This window comes from Cimex lectularius, unplaced genomic scaffold (genome assembly GCF_000648675.2).
Source record: "Cimex lectularius strain Harlan isolate CLEC.00 unplaced genomic scaffold, Clec_2.1 scaffold12, whole genome shotgun sequence".
Classification (NCBI taxonomy): domain Eukaryota; kingdom Metazoa; phylum Arthropoda; class Insecta; order Hemiptera; family Cimicidae; genus Cimex; species Cimex lectularius.
Window position 1 is genome coordinate 1939467 of NW_019392875.1, and position 22316 is coordinate 1961782.

Consider the following 22316-nt stretch of genomic DNA (forward strand, 5'->3'; position numbering starts at 1 on the left):
GTTGGTCATTTAAAAAATAGTGTCTCCGGCTCACAGAAAACTCTTCCTGGAATTTTTTCTTAATGTTGGAAATTTAAAAAATAGTGTCTCCGGCTCACAGAAAACTCTTCCTGGAATTTTTGCACAATGTAGGCCATTAAAAAAGAGTGTCTCCCGCTCATAAAAAACTCTACCTGGAATTTTTGCTCAATGTTGGTTATTTAAAAAATAGTGTCTCCGGCTCACAGAAAACTCTTCCTGGAATTTTTTCTTAATGTTGGTCATTTAAAATATAGTGTCTCCGGCTCACAGAAAACTGTTCCTGGAATTTTTGCTCATGTTGGTCATTTAAAAAATAGTGTCTCCGGCTCGCAGAAAACTCTTCCTGGAATTTTTTCTCAATGTCGGTCATTATAAAATAGTCTCTCCGGCTCATAGAATGGCGCAGTTTTTAACTATTTGAATAAATATTAAAAATCCGTTGATTTCTAATTAATTCTTAATCTGTCTGTTAATATTTGTTAGTAAGAACGCGTTCTGTTTTGTTTATAATACGCTGGATAACATGACAGTACTGGTAATAATAGAGCAGATTCTGAAAAAATTAAAGAAACTTGAATACAGAATAGTTAAAGGATTTTGATGGATGGCAGGTTGACAACCTGTAAGACATGTGGCGGAGAAAAGGGATAAAATCTCATCAATTTTGCATTTCTTCACACTTCGCTTGGCGATATTAATAATCTAACGCCTCAAACCTTAAAGTATGAAAAGAACAGAGGCTCATCGATTTACCTATCAACCTTGCTATTTTTTTTAATATTCTCATAAATATTGGTAGAATATAACATATCAAGCTTGTATTGACACAACAACATTAAATGTTCAAACAATATAATCAATTGTAAGGTATTGAAGTGTTGCTTTATATTCATGAAGCCACGAGATTTATGCAACTTTTAACCCATTAAGCACGCGCAAGGACACCGTAACAAAAATATTAAAATTTTTAACTTACACAGAAATAATCAAAATTTGGAAGTTGTTTTACATATTGAATTATAAAAATTCTGCCTTTAACGATACAAAAAAGATTTTTGAAAGAGTCAGTCTTTTTTTAAAGAGCAATCTGGAGGCTCTGGGCCCTAGTGAATTTAGGTCAGGGACAGGGAGGGAGTTTATGACTCCATACGGGCCTTACCCGCGTTTATTTCGCCCGTATAATTCAAAGCTACCCTTCGTCCGCTCAAGACTACCTAGTCAGATATAGACGCGATATAAAAACCATGAAGGCTGAAATCACCCCCGTGAAAGGGAATGGAGTAAAAAACCTACCTAGTCGAAAATAAACGACTCTTTGTTTTCAGGTATAAAAACGGAAGGGTCCTCCCAGGAAGAAGCAACGGTGAACTGCTCGTTTTGGACGGAATAACGAGAGAAGATCAAGGGATGTATCAATGCATCGCGAGAAGAGCAGAAGGCGATACAGCACAGGCATCCGGGGAATTGCAACTTGGAGGTAAAAATTAATTTACCTAATTTACTACCTTTCAGTATCTACCTTTATTACTTTCACTTACCTCTAATTGTGTGTGTGTGTGTGTGTGTGTGAGTGTGTGTGTCTGTGTGTGTGTGTGTGTGTGTGTGTGTACGCGCGCGTATGCGTGTATGATAAAGGAACATGCATTACATACTGATTTTTTAATAGATACATTTAATTGAAAAATATTTCTGTAAGAATGTTTTGTTAAGCTTGAGAATTGCTTTCGTTGTTCGCCTATATTTTTACAATAAAAAACCAAGTGAACTCGTTCCCATACTAAGCATTTATAATTTTTGAGAAAAAAACTGCTTTTACAAAAATTTATTTTCTTTATTTTCCTTCCAACAAACTTGCATATTTTATGATTTTTTTACAATGTTCATTTGGTTCTTTATTGTACAAATTTGCACATATAAATATTAATTTTTTAAAAGAATTTATATTTTTTCAAAAGAAATCCTTTTAACAAAATTTATTTTCTTAATTTCATTCAAATAAACATATTTTATGATTATTTTTAAAATGATAACGAGTTCAATTCGTTATTATTAAAATGATTAAATATAAATAGTAACTGTTTTTTAAAACCATTTATAATTTTTGAACAAAAAAATGTTTTTACAAAAATTTATTTTCTTTATTTTACTTCTAAGCAATTAACATATTTTATGATTTTTTGGAATGAGAACGAGTTATTTGGTTATTTATTGTAAAAATTTGCACATATAAATATTAATTTTTTTTAAAAGCATTTATATTTTTTCCAAAAAAATCATTTTAACAAAATTTATTTTCTTTATTATCATTCAAATAAACATATTTTGTGATTATTTTTAGAATGAGAACGAGTTCAATTGGTGATTGTAAAAATGTTTAAATATAAATAGTAAATTTTTTTTAAGTATTTATAATTTTTGAGCAAAAAAATGCTTTTACAAAAATTTATTTTCTTCATTTTCCTTCCAAGCAAATTACATATTTTATGATTATTTTTAGAATGAGAACGAGTTCATTTGGTTATTGTAAAAATGTTTAAATATAAATAGTAATTTTTTTTAAAGCATTTATAATTTTTGAGCAAAAAAATGCGTTAACAAAAATTTATTTTCTTTATTTTCCTTCCAAGCAATTTACATATTTTATGATTTTTTTAAAATGAGAACGAGTTCGTTTGGTTATTGTAAAAATGTTTAAATATAAATAGTAATTTTTTTTTAAAGCATTTATAATTTTTGAGCAAAAAAATGCGTTAACAAAAATTTATTTTCTTTATTTTCCTTCGAAGCAATTTACATATTTTATGATTTTTTTAGAATGAGAACGAGTTCATTTGGTTATTGTAAAAATGTTTAAATATAAATAGTAAATTTTTTTTAAAGCATTTATAATTTTTGAGCAAAAAAATGCTTTTACAAAAATTTATTTTCTTATTGGCTTCATTTTTTACAAAAATACCGGCATAGAACCTCGTAGTTGAAATACCCTCGTTAAAAACAACCCTAAAACTTATTTTCCTTCCAAGCAATTTACATATTTTATGATTTTTTTAGAATGAGGACGAGTTCATTTGGTTATTTATTGTAAAAATATTTATTTATAAATATCAACTTTTTTTAAAAGCATTTATATTTTTTCAAAAAACAAATTCTTTTAAAATTTTTTTTCTTTATTGTCACTCAAATAAGCTTACATAATTTATGAGTATTTTAGAATGAGAACGAGTTTATTTGTTTATTTATTGTAAATAAAAACATAGGCGAACAACGAAAGCAAAACCTGAGAGTACTTACAAATTGGCTTCATTTTTTACAAAAATACCGGCATAGAACCTCGTAGTTGAAATACCCTCGTTAAAAACAACCCTAAAAAAATAAGGTTTTTCAATACATGATGAAATGATAAAATCAACTTTTACAAGGGGCAGAGATAATATGACTTGAAAAGGCCACAACCATTGTTTTTCTCAAGACTACTTCAAAAGCCTGGGGTTGTAAGGATGGTTTATCTTAGATAAAAATTAGCCTACGCTACTGGAGTGATAGGAACGATTTTTGTCAAACGTGGAAATTTTTTGGAGATCAATTTCTGTATGGTAGAAGTTGTTGCGAGTACTGATTACGGTTCTGTTATGATTCTGGTGGTTTTTGGATTGGAAGGATTTCTTTAGACGTTCAATGGTTCAACTCAATTATTTGTGAGAAGAAACATCATTTAAACAAACTAAACTACATAACATTTCACCTTCATTATTTATATTGATATAGCGATTTCCCATGTATACCGTGTGAGTTTTTATAAAAGGCATAGTTTTTATTTTTATGTTGCGAAATTTATTTTAAAACTGAGTATGGTTCCAAAGGTTTCACGAAGAAAATAAGGTGGTGCTATTAAAATTTTGGAACGTTCGCACGTTATTCCGAGCTGGTGATCAACTTTTTTTTAAATTATTATTCGGAAATCGTGAGATGCGGTCTGGTGTGATGTAGGCTTCAGAAAAACATATTCTTTATCGTGCCACGCTTCGATCTTTATTGAGTTCATCTTCAGGGCTCAAAGTGTTTGTTTTCTGCGTAATTGTGCAATTCTTGTGTGTCGTGTTGAGAGTGGCCAAAAACAAACACTTTGAGCCCTGAAGATGAACTCAATAAAGATCGAAACGTTGCCACGATAAAGAAAATGTTTTTTCTGAAACCTACATCACACCAGACCGCATCTCACCATTTCCGAATAATCATAGACTAAGGGCCACTAATCACCACACACTTTTTTCAAATATAATACAATGTACATGAATGTACATTTTGAAAGAACCTTACATTCTAAAATGAACGATACCGGACTCTTATAAATTTATCTGTTTGTTGTGAAGATATTGAAATTTTCCTTACAAATTTTATGATTTCAATTTCCAATGAAATTCATTAAAAAAGTGAAATTAATTTAATAGAATATTGAAATTTAATGTATTAAATTTTTGAAGCCTGACTTTAAAACAACAATCAGTTACATGATAAATTAAAATTATATAGTTCTAAAAAAAATTCAAATCTTCAAAACGAATTGATGAATTTTTGTGTTTCTGTTTCCATTAATAAACATATCAATTGTTTTGAAGATGGAATTTTTCTGTCAGAATTCGATCATTTCGGTTGTTATTTTGTACAATATAAATCAGTCATTGTATTTGTAATCCAATTGACTTTCTGTTCAATTTCCAGTTTATTAATTTTTCAAATGAACTAACATGAAATGATCAGCTATTTTTGAAAACGATCATTTTTTGTTTACTTTTCATAACAAAAATGTTTTTCTCCTTAAGCAGTATATTCGAATGAGCTGAATTGCGTTTGTTTCTGTATTTTCACACCATAATCGTCAATAACCGACACAAAAGTGAATAAATTCAATGGATTTGCGTTGAAATAATCACGCGCTGGATACTGACATGGGTTATTTAGTCAAAAAAATTACTGGTAAGAAAAATGTAACAAGTATACATTATAATTAAAGTCTAAACAGACCAGACTACAAAAGATAGTTATTCGGAAATCGTGAGATGCGGTCGGGTGTGGTGTATGTTTCAGAAAAACATTTTCTTTATCGTGCCAACGTTTCGATCTTTATTGAGATCATCTTCTCAAAACAAACACTTTGAGCCCTGAAGATGATCTCAATAAAGATCGAAACGTTGGCACGATAAATAAAATGTTTTTCTGAAATCTACATCACACCAGACCGCATCTCACGATTTCTGAATAATCATAGACTAAGGTCTCTTGCTAATCACCACGGAAAATATAATCTAGAGCCTATAATTAACATTAATTGAACATATACTCCTCAATCTCACAACAAGCCAACACAAAAAGGCGGAATGAACAAACATAGATATGTCAGTCATAGTGATCTAATAGCTAAGCAACTCTCGCCAAAATGGTAAAAACATTGCGACATTAACCCTCATTATCATCATCACTCTATTCACTCAACTGTTCTTTGTAATCGTAAAACACTAGAGTAAACGTACTTTATACATGTAAGAACCTTTCGTTAGATTATAAAGTAAATACGACCAGAAAATAGAATACCCCTTTTCAGGGATATTTAAAACAAACACATTAGCTTTTTGTCTACGTTTGTAGAAAAAAAAGTGATTCTACTCACCCCACCTTTATAATTTCTATCAAGCGCATTACTGTTCTTGAGTTATTAAAAGTTGTATTATTTATTATTTTTATTATTATTTATAATCTATTAGGTTTTGTCGTTCTATTGACCAAATACATTCTTATCAATTAGTTAATTTTTAATTAAGGTTTTGTTTGAGATAAAAAAGTCAGTGACGCCAGCGGGAAGTTAGTGTCCGAGTGGATTGAAGTCACGATAGCTCATGTGGTAGTGCAGCGGCGTATTTAGCCGAAGGTCGTGGGTTCGAATCCCGCTCGTGATACTGACTTTTTTATCTCAACCAAAACCTTAATTAAAGATTAATTCATTGAAAAGGATTATATATAATAATAAATTTGTGATTGATTAGCTTTTCCAGTGCTAATTTGGCTTTTTTAAGTAATTGTTTAACAAATCCGAAATTGTCATTTTTATATCCTTTACTTTTAATAATCTTGGCCTGTATTCATTAATCTAACTTACTAAATTTTTGTGTAAGAAACATTATTATAAATAATAAATTAGGCAACTCGATAGACGGATTACAACGTCGTCTTTATTTGCTTTTAAATTGTAATACTGATGATGATGATACATACGATATTGCTGTTATAATATTTTATTTATGTAAATAAAATCAATTATTCAATCATTTTTAGCTTGTTTTTTTGTTAAATAATTGCAGCAAATACTAAATTGACTTTTTTTTATTATAATGCTTTTGGTCTGCATTCATCAATCTAACTTAATAAATTTTTCTGTGAGAAAATTTACTTTTAAAATGAAACTTGTTTATGAAAAGACTTGATTAGAGAAGTTTGCCCGTAGAAAGCCGGGTTGCGTGCAGGTTAAATACAAAGATTAATAAATTTCGATGAATTCAAAAGGTTAGAAATTTACTGAAACATTTAATCAAAAACTGGTATGAATCATGTGGTAGATAGAAAATCTTATTGAAAATAAACCGTGCGATCTAAATCTCTGATGAGGTAGGAATACTTTGATTGAATATAAAAAATATTTTTTGCATTGTATAAATTCACTTTGTTCCACATCCTATATGTATTTGTTAAATTAAACAATGTTTGTAAATCTCAGGCCGTGAAGATGATCTAAATAAAGATCGAAACGTTGGCACGATAAAGAAAATGTTTTTCTGAAACCTGCATCACACCAGACCGCATCTCACGATTTCCGAATAATCTCTGATTAAAATTAAAGTAAATCTTGAAATCGACAAGTCTCATTAATATAAAATATTGTATCAAATAACGAGACTGAACAATGGCGTGGGGTTTGAAGGTAGGCAGGCTGCTGTACAAAACTTTCTAGATTTATTCGTTAAATAAAGGGCCGTAGCAGGTGTGCGGGCAGCGATAGCAACTTGGCATAAAACAGCAATAATCGTTGGACCGACCTCGTCTTTCTTCATTTCTATGCTGCGCCTACAAACCCTAAAAACATGAACATGAGCGAATTGGTTTATTTGTTTAGACAGGCTTTTAATGCCGTGGTGACGGTATTAAAAGGGGTCATTTTTTAACGGAAAACAAACCATAAATAAAAAAACGATCCTGATACTTTATTTTTTTTTAATTCAAATCAAAACTCATTCAGAACTAGAACTATTGCAATACCATACCAACTTCGGTGCTTAAGTTGACTGAATTTTATAGTATAAAAGAAATTTTCACTCAAACTTATATTTCACAAATAATGTGTTATTTAGCCAAAATATTTTCAGTATTTTCATTTGGCGATTAAACATTGAACCTCAGTCATCCTTGGATATCAAACAGCTGATATTTAACGATTTTTACACAAACTTTTGAGAGATAAAACCAGCCATGCTTAGATTGTGAAGTGTGGAAATGTCATGTGTTAAAACATTCGTATTGTTGCAAATATTTTGATTCTTTCTGTTCAAAAATTTTATAAAATGGAAATCCAACTCGTACAGAAACATATCAAGGTTTTCCATAAGATGCAACTGATTCTTCACATTTCAGGATTCGTGCTGTTCGCGATCGAATTTACCGTGTATACGAATTACGTCTTGGCAGGGCGTTCGTTTTTGGCAAAGTTACATTCGGGATTGGAATGTGTGTTAGCTTGGACGATCGTCTTTCACATATTCTATTGTGTAGTATGCACACTATCGGATTTGATGATTCAGATGCACCCTATGAAAGAGATGCTCTCTTCTGCGCGAGACATGATGGAAGTAAGCCTGTGTTTTCCCATGGCACTTTTAATAGTCCTTGGTATTTGGACAAACCTTTTGACCTCGAAAAATTCCAACAAAACATACCGCGATGGTCTGGTGTTCAAGCATGTAATCGCTATGAGTATATTCGTCTTTCAGATATTAGAAACATCATTCTCACCGAGGAAACTGCCCGACGTCCGCTCTTGTGTCCAAGCGATGGGATTGATTTTTTTCATTTACGTGAACTGTGTGTACGTTAAACACTATATAACGTCGGGATGGCCGTACGAATTCCTAGAAAAAATCGATTTCATAAGGCAAATTATGTCCTTTCTCATGATCTTCATTGTGATGTTTTTCTTTCAAATATTGGGAAGAGTGGTCAACAGTATTCTGTGGAATGAAGATAGTTACGCACTTTTCTACTCTTTAATTTGCTTAAAGTGTACATCGGACATTAGGAAAAATTCAAGTGAAGACTCCGTGTGGCTAACCACCTAAACAAAATTTCTTAAAAAAATTATTGATATAACTGTCAGATAGAGGAAGTTTAAATTTCAACAATCAACTAAAAACTAATCCCATTTGGCAAAACATATGATAAAATATTGCACAAACTGTTATTCAAAGAGTTATTAAATTGTGAAAAGCACAAACAACCTAGCCTGTAAATGGTAATAAAAATTAAAACTTTGAACAATTAAGACAAACCGAATAAACAATAACAAATAAAATGCATAATAAACTTTTGGTTATTATTCAACCAGACTTTTTTTAAAGTGCATGTGTATGTTGCATGCATACCATGGTGGCTGGGTGGTTAGGCTCTGGGTTCGAATCGTAGAATGTTAATTGAAATTTATATTAAAAAGTGTTGTAAACTAGTGTGACCCCTTGGTCCGAAACTCACTACGGTACTTCAATGTCATTGAACACAATTGAATTATTGATGTACTTTAACCAGCCAGAACAAAAATAAAAAATATAAATAAATCGTTTAAAGATAATGGATAATTAGAATACGCGGCTCACTTAACATAAAACTAATACAAACCAACAGTAATACAGCTTCAACTTACACAACACAAAAAAGGCGGCATATTTGAAAACTTCGCAACTGCAGCAGCAAATAGAGACTACAATGTTCACAATTTTATTAGTGCGTTATGCTTTTGAAACATTAGAAAACCTTTTACCTTCCATATCTCAACTTCTAACTTTAGACTTTGTAATTATGTTCGCAAAAGACAGAATGTCCTTCAATACTGTTCCCTAAAGCTTATTATTCCTACAAATTTTTCTGTTGTTGATATTTTATATTAAAGGATTTAGTCAAACATATTTTACTTTATTTTAACGTTAAACGTTCATTAATTCAAGAGCCAGATTTGTAAAAAAAAATGTGGCAATTTTTTTCTTAGGGAGTCCAGTCCAAGGATACAGTATTCTCTCTTGCCCTCTCTCTCTCGTCTCTCCTCACCTCTTATTTTCTCTTTTTTTCTCGTTTCTCTCATCTTATCTGATATTCACTCCTCTCCTCTTATTCACTGTATATCTCTATTTGTTTATCTGTGTTCTTTTTTCTTACCTTCTTTCTCTTTTTCTTCTCCACCCCTCTTTCTCTTTCACTCTTTCATCTACATATCTACCTATTTCTCTTCTTTTCTCTATCCTCTCCTCTCCAGTCCAAGAATACAGTATTCTCTCGCTCTCTCTCTCTCTCGCTTTCCTCTCGCTTTCTCTCCTCTCCTTCAGTACATTTAAACACTAAAACAACTCACGACTCACGAATACCCAAAGAAACAACAGTTCATATCATCATTTACACTATTTAAGACAATAGAAAGTAAAAAGGTATAAAAACTTATTAAAAAAAAAAATTGTGAACATTTTGTTTTTCTTAGGAGACTCCAGTCCAAGAATACAGTATTCATTTACACCATTATCATCATTTACGCCATTTAAGACAATAGCAAGTAAAAAGGTATAAAAACCTATAACAGAAAAAAATGTGTGACCATTTTATTTTTCTTAGGGGACTCCATTCCGAAAATACAGTATTCTCTCTCTCACCCTCTCCCTCCCCTCATCACTCTCTCTCTCTCTCTTTCAATCTACCATCCTATCATTATTCGTTGAATAAAAATTCCATTTCATTTGTCGTCGAGAATCCAATCCGATTACACGACATTTGAAAAATAGCAAAAAGGAGGGAAAATGCAAAAGGTGGGGTTGAGATGAGAAGTTAGTGTCCGAGCGGATCGAAGTCACGATAGCTCAAGTGGTAGAGCAGCGGCGTATCAAGCCGAAGATCGTGGATTCGAATCTCGCTCGTGCCATTGACTTTTTTATCTCGACTAAAAACCTTAATTAATTGTCAGCTTAGAAACTTGTTCTCGGGTTCGATGGATGTGCTTGTGATTTCACTGAGCGCAACTTTCAACCTTCCTAAAGACTTTCGCTAGCTCACAATCGCACGACTTACCTGCGCGCGGCCCAGAGCCGGTATGCATACTTTATAATTTCGTTTAAACTTATTACCTTGGGCACTCTCAACGCGTCACGCAAGAATGCACACTTACGCAGAAAACAAACACTTTGAGCCCTGAAGATGAACTCAATAAAGGTCGAAACTTTGGCACGATAAAGAAAATGTTTTTCTGAAACCTACATCACAACAGACCGGATCTCACGATTTCTGAATAATTATTACCTTACGATATTAAATTTCTAGTTTTTTACATGATTACTTTAAGTTTTTACAAATTAATATTATCCAGAATACACTTATTATTTGCTTAAATCAATCTATAACTACAAAATATGCCCAAAAACACATGAAACACCGCACTACCACATTTGACACAACATAGGAAAAAGCCAGAGGGCCAGTTTTGGCCATTTGAAGACTAATACAAAGGTACCTAAAATCCAAGACCATATTGACCATTTCGATACGGTACAACTTTTTGTTCTGATATCCATATGTTTCAGTGCGATTTGAAATATGTATTTTTTTAAATAAAACGAGTATTTTTTAACGCTATTTATCGAAAACTTTCCAGACAACTGAGTACGGAATTTAATCCGCTCGTAAACCGACAGAAAACAATTTCCCCAGTACATTTCAGTCATCCTTCAATGCCTGAATTGCCCCTGGGGAAAGTTCAGAGGTTTATCCGAGTACTTGTTAGTCTTAGCACGAATCTGGAGGCCCATAATGCGTTATGGGAACTGAGGCAGAGTTGTGTAAACCGGGGGTTACACAACCGGTCAAACATTTGAACAAAATTGCATTACAATCTAGCGAGTATGTGTGTGTTTGTTGAACTGATTAGATTCCTGAAGAAAAGTACATACAAACATATTCTGCACACTGTTGGCCCGATGTTTTTCCCAAACTGACCATAATAGAGTAATTAGGATAATATTTCTTAATTAATAACAATTCGATGAACACACATGGAACTGGTCACATTACAGAAAACATCCTTCTAAAACTGAATGTATTAATTCATTATTTCATCTTTTACTTCATTTATTTATATCAACAACTCCATAATTATTGTACACAACATTGTCTATTTTGAAATGTTTATGTAAATCTGGTAATTGTTATTAATGTGTGAAAAAAAATTCAATTAATCACCATATAAGAGAGAAAGAGAGAACTATAGAAAGAAAGCCAGAGAGAAAAGAAGAGGAGTTTCATTTTAAAAAAAAACCTTATTACGACCTGGATACAACTCCTTTCCCCCTTGAGAAGGGTAGCAATGTAATATAATAGTTGATTTTTTTTATATAGTTAGAGAGAGAATGAAATAATTAATGAGTTAATGAGCGATTTATTACTAGAACTATATGCTGGTATAGGTCTCATACACTTTCCTTACACATAAGTGTAATTACAATTGAAATTTTGTAATTATGAAGTTACGATGTGATCGAGTTAATATAAGATAATAAACTATGAAATATAATTCACATAGAAATAATATATAAAGTATAACATAATACTGTAAAAATGTATGGTGATTAGTGACCGTTAATCGATATTTATTTACAAAATAGCAAAATATCACTGGCACTATCAACACGTACACGCAAGAATGGCACAATTACACAGAAGACAAACACTTTGAGTGGGTAAAAATACTTTGATTCAATATATAAAAAATATAATTTGCATTGTATAAATTCACTTTTCCACATCAAAAATGTAATTATTATATGTAAACAATGTTTGTAAATCCCAGACGCTGAAGATGATCTCAAAAAAGATCGAAACGTTGGCACGACAAAGAAAATGTTTTTCTGAAACCTACATCACACCAGACTGCATCTCACTATTTCTACATAAATAATACTGTAAAGTGTGATTTTAAGCATATAATGCATACATTTTGAGTAACATTACACAAGATCAAAGAGTGGATAAGCTTAATAAGAACTTATAAACAATATAACTTCCATTAACATTATAATTCTGATGCTATATCTATTTACACTTTTACATAAAAGAATATTAACTGTTTTATCATAGAAGTATGTTTTGACCAATATAATAATGTTGGATTTTATTAAATTCAATTGTTTTTGTCCGCTTGACCAATTAATATCTTTCAAATAATTAAGGTTTTTAGTTGAGATAAAAAAACTCAGTGTCACGAGCGGGATTCGAACCCACGACCTTCGTCTAGATACGCCGCTGCTCTACCACTTGAGCTATCGTGACCTCAATCCGCTCGGACACAAACGTTCCATCTCAACCCCACCTTTTTTTAATTTCCCCTCCTTTTTGCCATTTTTCAAATGTCGTGTAATCTATTTGATTACGACAATTGAAATGGCCATGGAGAGCTTTAATGAAGATAGATTTATAAAGATTGATTTAAACTTAATAAATTCATTAGTTTCGTGGTCCGCTTGACCAGTTAATATATTTCAATTAATTAAGGTTTTTTATCTAAACTAAAACCTTAATTAATTTTTAAAAAAACATTTATATCAAATACTCCAAAATCTATTAGGAAAACCAAAAAAATAGAGAGATACCAGAGAGAAAGAAAAAATAGCAAGGCAAGAAGAAAGTGAAAAAGAGAGAGTGAAAGAGAGTAATGTAGAGCAGCAGAGAGCAAGAGGGAGTAGGAAAGGAACAGAGAGTGAGAGAGAGAAAAAGAAACAGAAAAAAAAGAGAATGAAAGCAAGACAGAAAAAGAGAGAAAAGAGAAAAATCTGCTTTATTTTTAGCTTGGTACAGTCTAAGTCTTTACAAACGAAATGGTCTTTCATTTTTATTTGCAAATTTAGTTTGTATTGGTTTTTCAAGCCTAAAATTAAACAACAATGAATGACAATTATTGGTTCTGACGGAAAAGTTCAATAATTCCAGAACGAATTCCTGAATTTTTTAGGATATTTTTTTCAGAATATAGAAGTGGTTTTTTTATTGATATCAGAAACTCGAAAATCCATTGAGGAAACCAGAAAAATAGAGAGTTATCCCTGAGAGAAAGATAGAAATAGCGAGACAAGGAGATAGGGAGAGGGTAATCCAGAGTAGCAGAGAGAAAGCGGGAGTAGGAAATGGGCAGAGAGAGAGAGAGAAAAAAAAAAGTAAGAAAGAGATTGAGAAAACGAAAAAGAGAGAAAGAAAGAAAATGAAAGCAAGAGAGAAAAGAAAAACAACAAATATTTAAATATATACTTAATTCATGACAGTTTATCTGTGTTTCAAAATCAAATTTTTCCAAACATTATTCCATAATTATATTATTATAATAGCCAGTAGCGTAATATACCGATTTTATAAACATTACATAACTAATTTAACGTTCTACATTTTATACAAGATACTGCCAAAACCTCCTATAAACATATTTAAAAAAATGTATACATTAAGAATTTTAAAGTTTCAAGGACATAATTTTCTATAGTTTTGTATTCAATAAGTTCGACTAAATTAATCGTACCATAATACAGATTTGGTTCGTAATTTCATCGAATTTGGTTCAAACTTCAAACAGGCCCGGCATGAACCATCCTATAGTCGCTATGAGGACTTTCAATCAAGCTAATTAGGCCATCATGCAACATAATTGAAACGGCTCTGATGCCTTTATGCAAAAATTAACACCCCTGCAGTGTTTTACGAACAGAAAATAGCCTTCGACTTTTATCCCTATCAAATATTTATAACAAAGTGGCAACATTAATGAACAAAACATTAATACTTTTTGAATACAGTTATACTTTATATTTCGTTTAATGTAGTTGAAACGGAAAGCTCTTTCGACTTAAGACCTACAGTAATTTCCGTTCCCTGTTACTTTTTTTAATGACCCGAGGGGACGGAGGAAAAATAAAATCGCTACCCTGTTTAACTATTTCATAAAAGCCTTGTCGACCTTTCCTCGAGGTGTAAAGTTTTACGGTTATACCATCTCGCGTTCTTTCTTTAAGGTGGTGTAAGTATTTAATGAACCTTACATGCTGCCTTCTCGAAAATCTTATATTCCAGCCAATTAAACTACTATCTATTTTTTTTCTTGCTTATGCTTTTATAATGCAAACACTATCTTAGTGAGATACTTTACTTCGAAACACAAGTTTAATTAGGACAAATTAAACTTGTTTACTTATTTATCTTTACTTAATTACTCTTATATGTAATTTTTTATGCAGTCAAAATTTTCTTTTTACTTCGCAGTCAATGAAAAATAATATTATAAGGTATGGTATCACGTCTACATTGTTAATATTATAAAATCTTTATTCTATTTGCTCTATTTTTTTAAAACTTGAACTTAGATTTTAATCGTAATTTGTATTTATTTATATATATTATATATTAATTTCTGTATACAGGGTGTTACGTGAATGGACGCGAGTACTTCAGAAGATCAAATTCGTCTGAAAATTTTATACTGTTCAAACTCTCTTTCTCGTATTCAAATATTTCACTTTTCAGGTTACTTTAACCTTTCTCAACTTTGTTTAATAAAGTGTCCCGTATCTCTTAAATAGATATTTTACCATAAATCAGACTTAGCCAATAGAAAGAGCATTCTAAACCTTATGACATTAATTTTTTTATTGTAACTTTAAGAAGTCACAATACAAAATCAAAGTTCAACTTTTACAAGGTTAAATGGTTCTTATCTAAAGCATAAGTAAAATTTTACTTATATCTATAAATACTGAGAAATATTGCGCTTGCAGAAATGGCACGTATTTAATTTCCCAAAACTCAACTATAACCAATGAAAATTTAACGTTTAATTAATAAATTGATTTTTTGGTTACAATGAATTAAAAAGACTATTATTTAAGTTTTGAAACTTGTATTAAAGTAATATAAAATAACAAAACGTAAACAAGTAAACAAAGAATACTCAAATCAAAATAAAGATAAGAAAAAATAAAAAGGTTTTAAACAATTAAATCACTAGTTTTCTGGTCCGCTTGACCAATCAATATATTTCAATTAATTAAGGTTTTTAGTTAAGATAAAAAAGTCAATTTCACGAGAAGGATTCGAACCCACGATCTTCGGCTCAATACGCCGCTACTCTACCACACGATCCACTTGGACACAAACGCCCCATCTCAACCCCACCTTTTTTTAATTTCCCCTCCTTTTTGCCATTTTTCAAATGTCGTGTAATCTTTTTGATTCTCGGCGACAATTGAAATGGCCATGGATAGCTTTACTACAAGATATACTTCATTTAAACTTAATAAATTCACTAGTTTCGTGATCCGCTTGACCAGTTAATATATTTTGATTAATTAAGGTTTTTAGTTGAGATAAAAAAGTTAGTGTCACGAACGGGATCCCGGAGGGAAAATTCAAAAGGTGGGGTTGAGATGGGAAGTTAGTGTCCGAGGGGATTGAGGTCACGATAGCTCAAGTGGTAGAGTAGCGGCATATCTAGCTGAAGGTCGTGGGTTCGAATCCCGCTCGTGACACTGACTTTTTTATCTCAACTAAAAACTTTAATTAATTGAAAGACTAATTGGTCAAGCGGACCACGAAAACTAGTGAATTTCATGAATAGAAAGAACTTTCAAAATAAGTTTGTGAAAAAAATAAAGTATTATATTTGGAAAAAAGTTGATCATCAGGTCGGCCTTACATACTAAAATGATTTGAATAGCACCATCAGATTCCGAAAAATTATCTTTGCGAACATACGTAATTTTATAATGAAATAGGAAGCGTAAAAATAAAAGGCCAGGTCTTTTATAAAAACTCACATGGTACGTATTTCCTGTTTCGCAGCCAGCTAAAGTTGCCCTTTAGCATAGGCAGGATTTGTGGATAAAATCTCGTTTTAAAATCAGACAACTATTCGATATTTAAAAATTAATTGTTGCATTAAATAATTAGTTGGCGTTTATTTTCATTACAGATGCAGCGCCGATCCTGATGTACAGTTTTATAGAACAGACTCTGCAGCCAGGTCCGGCGGTTTCATTAAAATGTACGTCCAGCGGTAATCCGACCCCGCACATCACATGGACCCTAGATGGATTTAATCTACCGCACAATTCCAGGTAATTTTTTACCATATTGAAATACAACCCTCTGATGTCATTTACCCGGCACTTGTTAAATCCGGCACCATAGTCAAAACTAAACAAAAGCTTTGTTATAATAAAACCATTTTCAATATTTCTTCTGAAATCGAGATTTGATTCATTTTTGCACAAGTTTGTTAGTAAATCGATTTAAGATAAAATAAAATACTTCAGTAGCTCATATGGAATCTTTTCCATGAATATTAAAAACTTTTTAAAAGAAGATGTCATTACTAGAACAGAAACACTTGCATCACATTTTTCACTGAATTTACTGCCTTTAATGTACCAAAAGAGTTAAGAATTTAACAGTGTGGGAAAAACAAAATTACAATTCACTCTATTTCAGAAAACATTTCTAATTTTTTTGTTAATAAAAATCTTCACGACTGTAGCTTCCATAGCTTTGCCAACGCCTTGGTGTAGGATCCGGCTTGGAGTATTTCTTGTCCTAGTTGCAAGAAACTGCAGTTACATAGACCTGCACAAAAACATAAAATGTGTTCTACGGTCTCCTCCTCTCAATATCTGCACAGTTTTCTTCTGTCAGTACTCCTATCCGGTGCATATGCTTTCTTAAGTGGCACTGCCCAGGCAGGGTTACTGAACCCGCACCCCTCAGGCAACGGGTTCATCAGTAGGGAGTTCGTAGGACCTGCCGGGTGGGCGATCAGTCCCACCTTAAAAATAATACTGAACCACGCGAGTCGAGTATCCAAGCGACTCTACTAATTGGGGATGTTTAGGGATGAATTGGTAATTGAGGTTGGACTCGTGGTGGTCGTGGTTTATAAACAAATCGTACCTTAGCTGGTGGGTATCGGCCAACCGGAGCCGGAGATAGAGTGCCTTCCGGCGGTGGTGAAAGGCATGGCTAAAAGGCTGTGCTGGAAACAACAAAACTGCCTATTTCAAGGCACATGTATGGATGGGCTCCTTTCAGGGCACTTCTGAACTTTAGCATTGCACCACCTCGGTAGCCAAGGGATGTGACAATTCCATGCATGTAAAATCTCCCTTGTGTTCTTTCTAGAACACTATGTGTCTAGGAAGTCCCCTTGGGGATAAGTCCGGACGTTAAAGATCCTCAACGCCCATGAGTAAAGATGGGAACATCTGCCCTGTCAAGAGTCTATCCAGAATCCTGGTTTGGTTGCGGTTGGCTTTCTGTAATTTTTTTGTAAGTTTTTATAAGGATTGTCCTTCTGTGTATCTCTTCGCGTGCCAGAGGTTTTGGACTCATTGAAGATCTATTTTAAGATGTAACATCTTTTGTGGCAGGTTGGGTTTTGAGCCCAGAGAGCCACGTGGACTCCGTTTTTGGCCAACATGTCAACCTTTTCGTTACCTCTATGCCCTGAATGTCCAGGGACCCACGCCAAGTCGTTCGTGTCGCTGACACCTATCGAAGTTCCAAACACTCTTTGCCTTCGCCTCGCATGAGGCTAGGGTTCTGAGTGCTGTCTTGCTAGCTTGTCTTTGGGTGCCACTTAATAGCCTTATTGCTTTGGCCTGAAGAGTTTTGTTCCACCACACCACCGACCATGTCAACATTGATCTTAGGACACAGGTGGATAACCATAGGGTCATTTTGGGGTTTAGACCCCAGTTCTTGGCGCAGAGCCTTCTGCACCTCCCCCAGGCAATTTTAGCTCTTTAGTTAGATGTGAATTCCACGTGAGCCGCTGGTCTAGCGTAATCCCTAGATATTTGTTCTTCTTGGAAAATGAAATCAGAGTCCCGTTTAGTCTTGGACTTTTCAAGCTTCCTGTTGTCCACTTCCTTGTGAATGGGATCATTATGGTTTTATGGGGTTGATTAATAACTCCTCCCTTTTGCACCACCTGTCAACCAGATTAAGGACTCGTTGAATACTATCCATCATGATGTTCGCATGGCGGCATTTTACTTCTTCGGTAAGGTCGTCCGCATAGCCTAGGCAGTATAATCCTTCTTGTTCTCACATTGTAGGAAATCGTCTAGCATAGGAGTATCTAATAAAAACCTTACATAGTAACAGATGGCCTTTGCATGTTGCACTCCCCGGAGACCACCCATGTCGCGGAACACAGCACCCCCAGAACGACGGAAACTACTTACGTCTTACTAGCTATTATTAAGCCTTCAGAGCCAGATGAGACGATTAAAACTGAAGGGCTTCTCTACCTCTCTGCAACTGAAAATTCGTTCCAGGAATTTCTCGCAATTTCATACTCCGAACATAATATGTTGTATTGTCTCGGGTTCATCACATGTTTTACCATTTTGGGGAGGATCATAAATGAATTCTATTTAAATAGCCCGATATATGCAGTGATTAGACCTAATTCTAATAATCGATGAAAAAAAACGCCTTGTTTTCTCTCATTGCGAAAAGCCAGGGAATGTAGTGGTTTTCGGTATTCAAAGACTTAAAAAAAGAACCTGCCATATCACTACTGACCAAAATGTGTTGGAAGAAGGGGGTATCCTTATTCGGCAGCAACGCTCCTTATCTTTGCTAGTTCGCAGGAACCTGTTCCTTCATGTTGACTCCCTGACAGAATCAGGACGCGATATGAAGAAAGATAGATTAAATTAAACTAAATTAAATTAATATGATATACATACATTGGACGACAAAGGTAATTTAATTTACATAAGTTAAACAATAAAGTGACCTGGCAAGGGTCAATAGATTAAATAGAATAGTGACAGACTTATTACAGAAAATTAATCAAACTTTACAAAAAACTCGGTTTTAAATGTTTTTCACAGTAGTTAACAATTAAGAGATCAAACACTTCAAATTAAAGTCTTATTAGAAGACGTGGGCTGCCGAACGGAAAGATCTGACCTGTGAACAGCAAAATGATGTGCGGCGAAGAATTGCAAGCGACGTGAATCCACAGCGATAAGCGGGCGAAGAGAAAACAAATAACTTCGTAATCCGGGGGGGTACTCGTAAATTGTAACTTCGATTAAAAATCGAAATCAAAAAAAGAATTAAACAAACGCGTTCGTCCACTCACCAATACTAACTGGCCAGCTGAACCCCGAGACCTTTTTTTTTGTTTTTTGTCTCCATGGATATTTGAACAAATAAACAAAATTTAAAAAAAATTAATAAAATTCTTTCCGGCGTAAACATACCCACTTTTTCCATTCCTCTGCCAACAATTTAGTTAATACTCTCGTTATTTTTGTGTAATTTGACGTTATGGACTTCTCCACCTGATGTGGCTTCTTTGCACAACCTCGTTAGCACCACTCCCCAGTGGCCGCTACACCAATCAAATGTAGCTTTCATTTGAACATTTTGATCTATTTCCCTAATTTCGTAGTCCGCTTGACCAATTAATATCCTACAAATAATTAAGATTTTTAGTTGAGATAAAAAATTCAATGGCACGAGCGGGATTCGAACCCACGATCTTCGGCTAGATACGCCGCTGCTTTACCACTTGAGCTATCGTGACCTCGATCCACTCGGACACTAACTTCCCAACTCAACCCCACCTTATGAGTTTTCCCTCCTTTTGCCATTTTTCAATGTCGTGTAATCGGATTGGATTCTCGGCGACAACACGACATTTGAAAAATGGCAAAACGGAGGGAAACTAAAAAGGTGGGGTTGAGATAGGAAGTTGGTGTCCGAGTGGATCGAGACTTGAATCTTATCTTTATTGTTTCCGGTTGGTAGATCGTAGGTTCGAATCCCGATTGTGCCATTGACTTTTTTATCTCAATTAATAACCTTAATTTTTTTATCTAAGTCATACGTTTTGGTAACTATTTCCGTCCCAGGTAATCACACTTAGACTTAGGTAAAAAATTTTAATTGGCGCAACAGAGCTTTTGCTTTCTGTCATTACACAAAATTTAGTTCCTTCTATTGTAGCAATATAATCCAGGGCTTTTTAAAAGAGTATTCATTTCTGCCATGCCGATGGCACAACCAACATGCCACTCATTGTCGAACATTATTGCTCATTTTTAATATAAATTTATTGATAAGTTTACTTACTTTTTGTTCCCATCAACCCTTCCTTAGTCTTCTAAAATCAAAAACAACAAACAATTTTGATTGTTGGACAATCAAACACTATCACAATTGAAGAAAAACGTCGTTAAAAGTTTCTGGGCTCGTTTCCAATGTACTGAGTTGTAAGAAAAGTCGATAGTTTGTTTCCTTTGTTAACAAAAAAAGAATATACACAATTCACGTTATTAGATTTCGGTTTCTAACCCGAAATAAACATTGATTGTTTTTACATTTACCTGTGAACAAAAAATAATTTGAATCCACAATTCCAGATATACAACATTCATTATTGATATCACATTCACTAATTTTCGTGGTCCGCTTTACCATGTTGAGATAAAAAAGTTTAGTTGAAAAATGGCAAAAAGGAGGGAAAATTCAAAAGGTGGGGTTGAGATGGGAAGTTAGTGTCCGAGTGGATCGAAGTCACTATAGCTCAAGTGGTAGAGCAGCGGCGTATTTAGCCTAAGATGGTGGGTTCGAATCCCGCTCGTGACACTGACTTTTTTATTTCAACTAAAAACCTTAATTAACTGATTGATATCAAGGTGTGTGCTTAGCCCCATGTTATTTGCCCTTTTTGTGAACGATATTGTTAACCTACTAGAAGGAGGAATTCTTGTTGGTAATACCAAAATAACAATATTATTATATGCGGATGATATAGTCCTAATTGCTGAGAGTCCGGCTAGTTTGCAAAATAATATTCGAATCTTTGAGTCCTTTTGTGATCTTTGGAACTTATCTGTAAACTTAAAAAAGTTAAAAATTATGATTTTCCGCAATGGGGGTAAACCGGCTGCCTCTGAAAAATGATTTTATAAGGGTAATAACATCCAAGTAGTGAATAGGTACAAATCCCTGGGTGTTATTTTTACTCCGCGTCTTTCCCTATCTCACCATTTTGATGCAAGAATTTCGGCTGCAAAAACTGGTTTAAACTGTGTCTGGGTAAATCTCTTTCTCAACAAGCTTTTACCTTATGAAACCAAACTAAAAGTTTATAACAGTGTCCTGCGCACAGTGGTATGTTACGGCGCTCAAGTATGGGGTTTCCAGTCATACGAGGTTGTGGAAAAATTTCAACGTTTTTTTGTTAAAAAACTTTTCAACTTACCACCTTTCTCCCCAAATTACATGCTAACGCTAGAATCCTGTTTGCCTCCTTTATTCTCGTATACCTTTTCCCTCCACCTAAAATATATGTGAAAGATACTGAGCCTCCCAGATGATCGACTGCCTAAAATAATCGCTCTACAGATAATTAGAAAGAATATCTCCTGGTATAATCAATGGGCTTCTCTAGCCCAGAAATACTCAAGCTCCTGGCAAAACTCCGGTGTTCGGGAGAATCTCTCGGACCTTTTAGTGCTTCCTTACAAAATAATCGAAGTTCATCGAGAAGAAGCTGTGAATAAGGCGAAAAGCACAGAAAGGTTTTACTTGTATAAGGAACTTTTCAATGAACACCTACTGTCATATAAACCGAGCCTTTTCCAATACCTTAATATTAGAGATTCTTGTTGGCTATTCAAACTAAGAGGAGAATTGTTATATTTGAAATTCAAACCCTGGGTTTTGAATGATCCTCAAGATGAAACTTGTCCACTTTGTAACAGCCACGCCAGGGAAGATTCATATCACTTTTTGGGAGTCTGCTCTCTTCTCTCAGAATTGCGGGTATCTTACTTGGGTAAGACAGTCATCTCCAGAGTTGAAATACTGGAATATCTTTCTAACAAAGTATCCCCTTTACCGTTAATTTCCTTTGCTCGGCACGCCTGGAGAGTGAGATACGAGTGGCTTTCAGA

General features: G+C 33.6%; 1 protein-coding gene across 1 annotated transcript in view; it reads left to right on the forward strand.

Annotated features, from left to right (window-relative positions):
* Positions 1-22316, forward strand: part of LOC106673888 (Down syndrome cell adhesion molecule-like protein Dscam2) — a 390426-nt gene that overhangs the window by 289002 nt on the left and 79108 nt on the right. Inside the window, exons 6-7 of the mRNA XM_024228922.1 lie at positions 1347-1498; positions 16313-16457. Of these exons, the coding sequence (XP_024084690.1) occupies positions 1347-1498; positions 16313-16457 (297 nt within the window). The remainder of the gene's footprint in view (positions 1-1346; positions 1499-16312; positions 16458-22316) is intronic.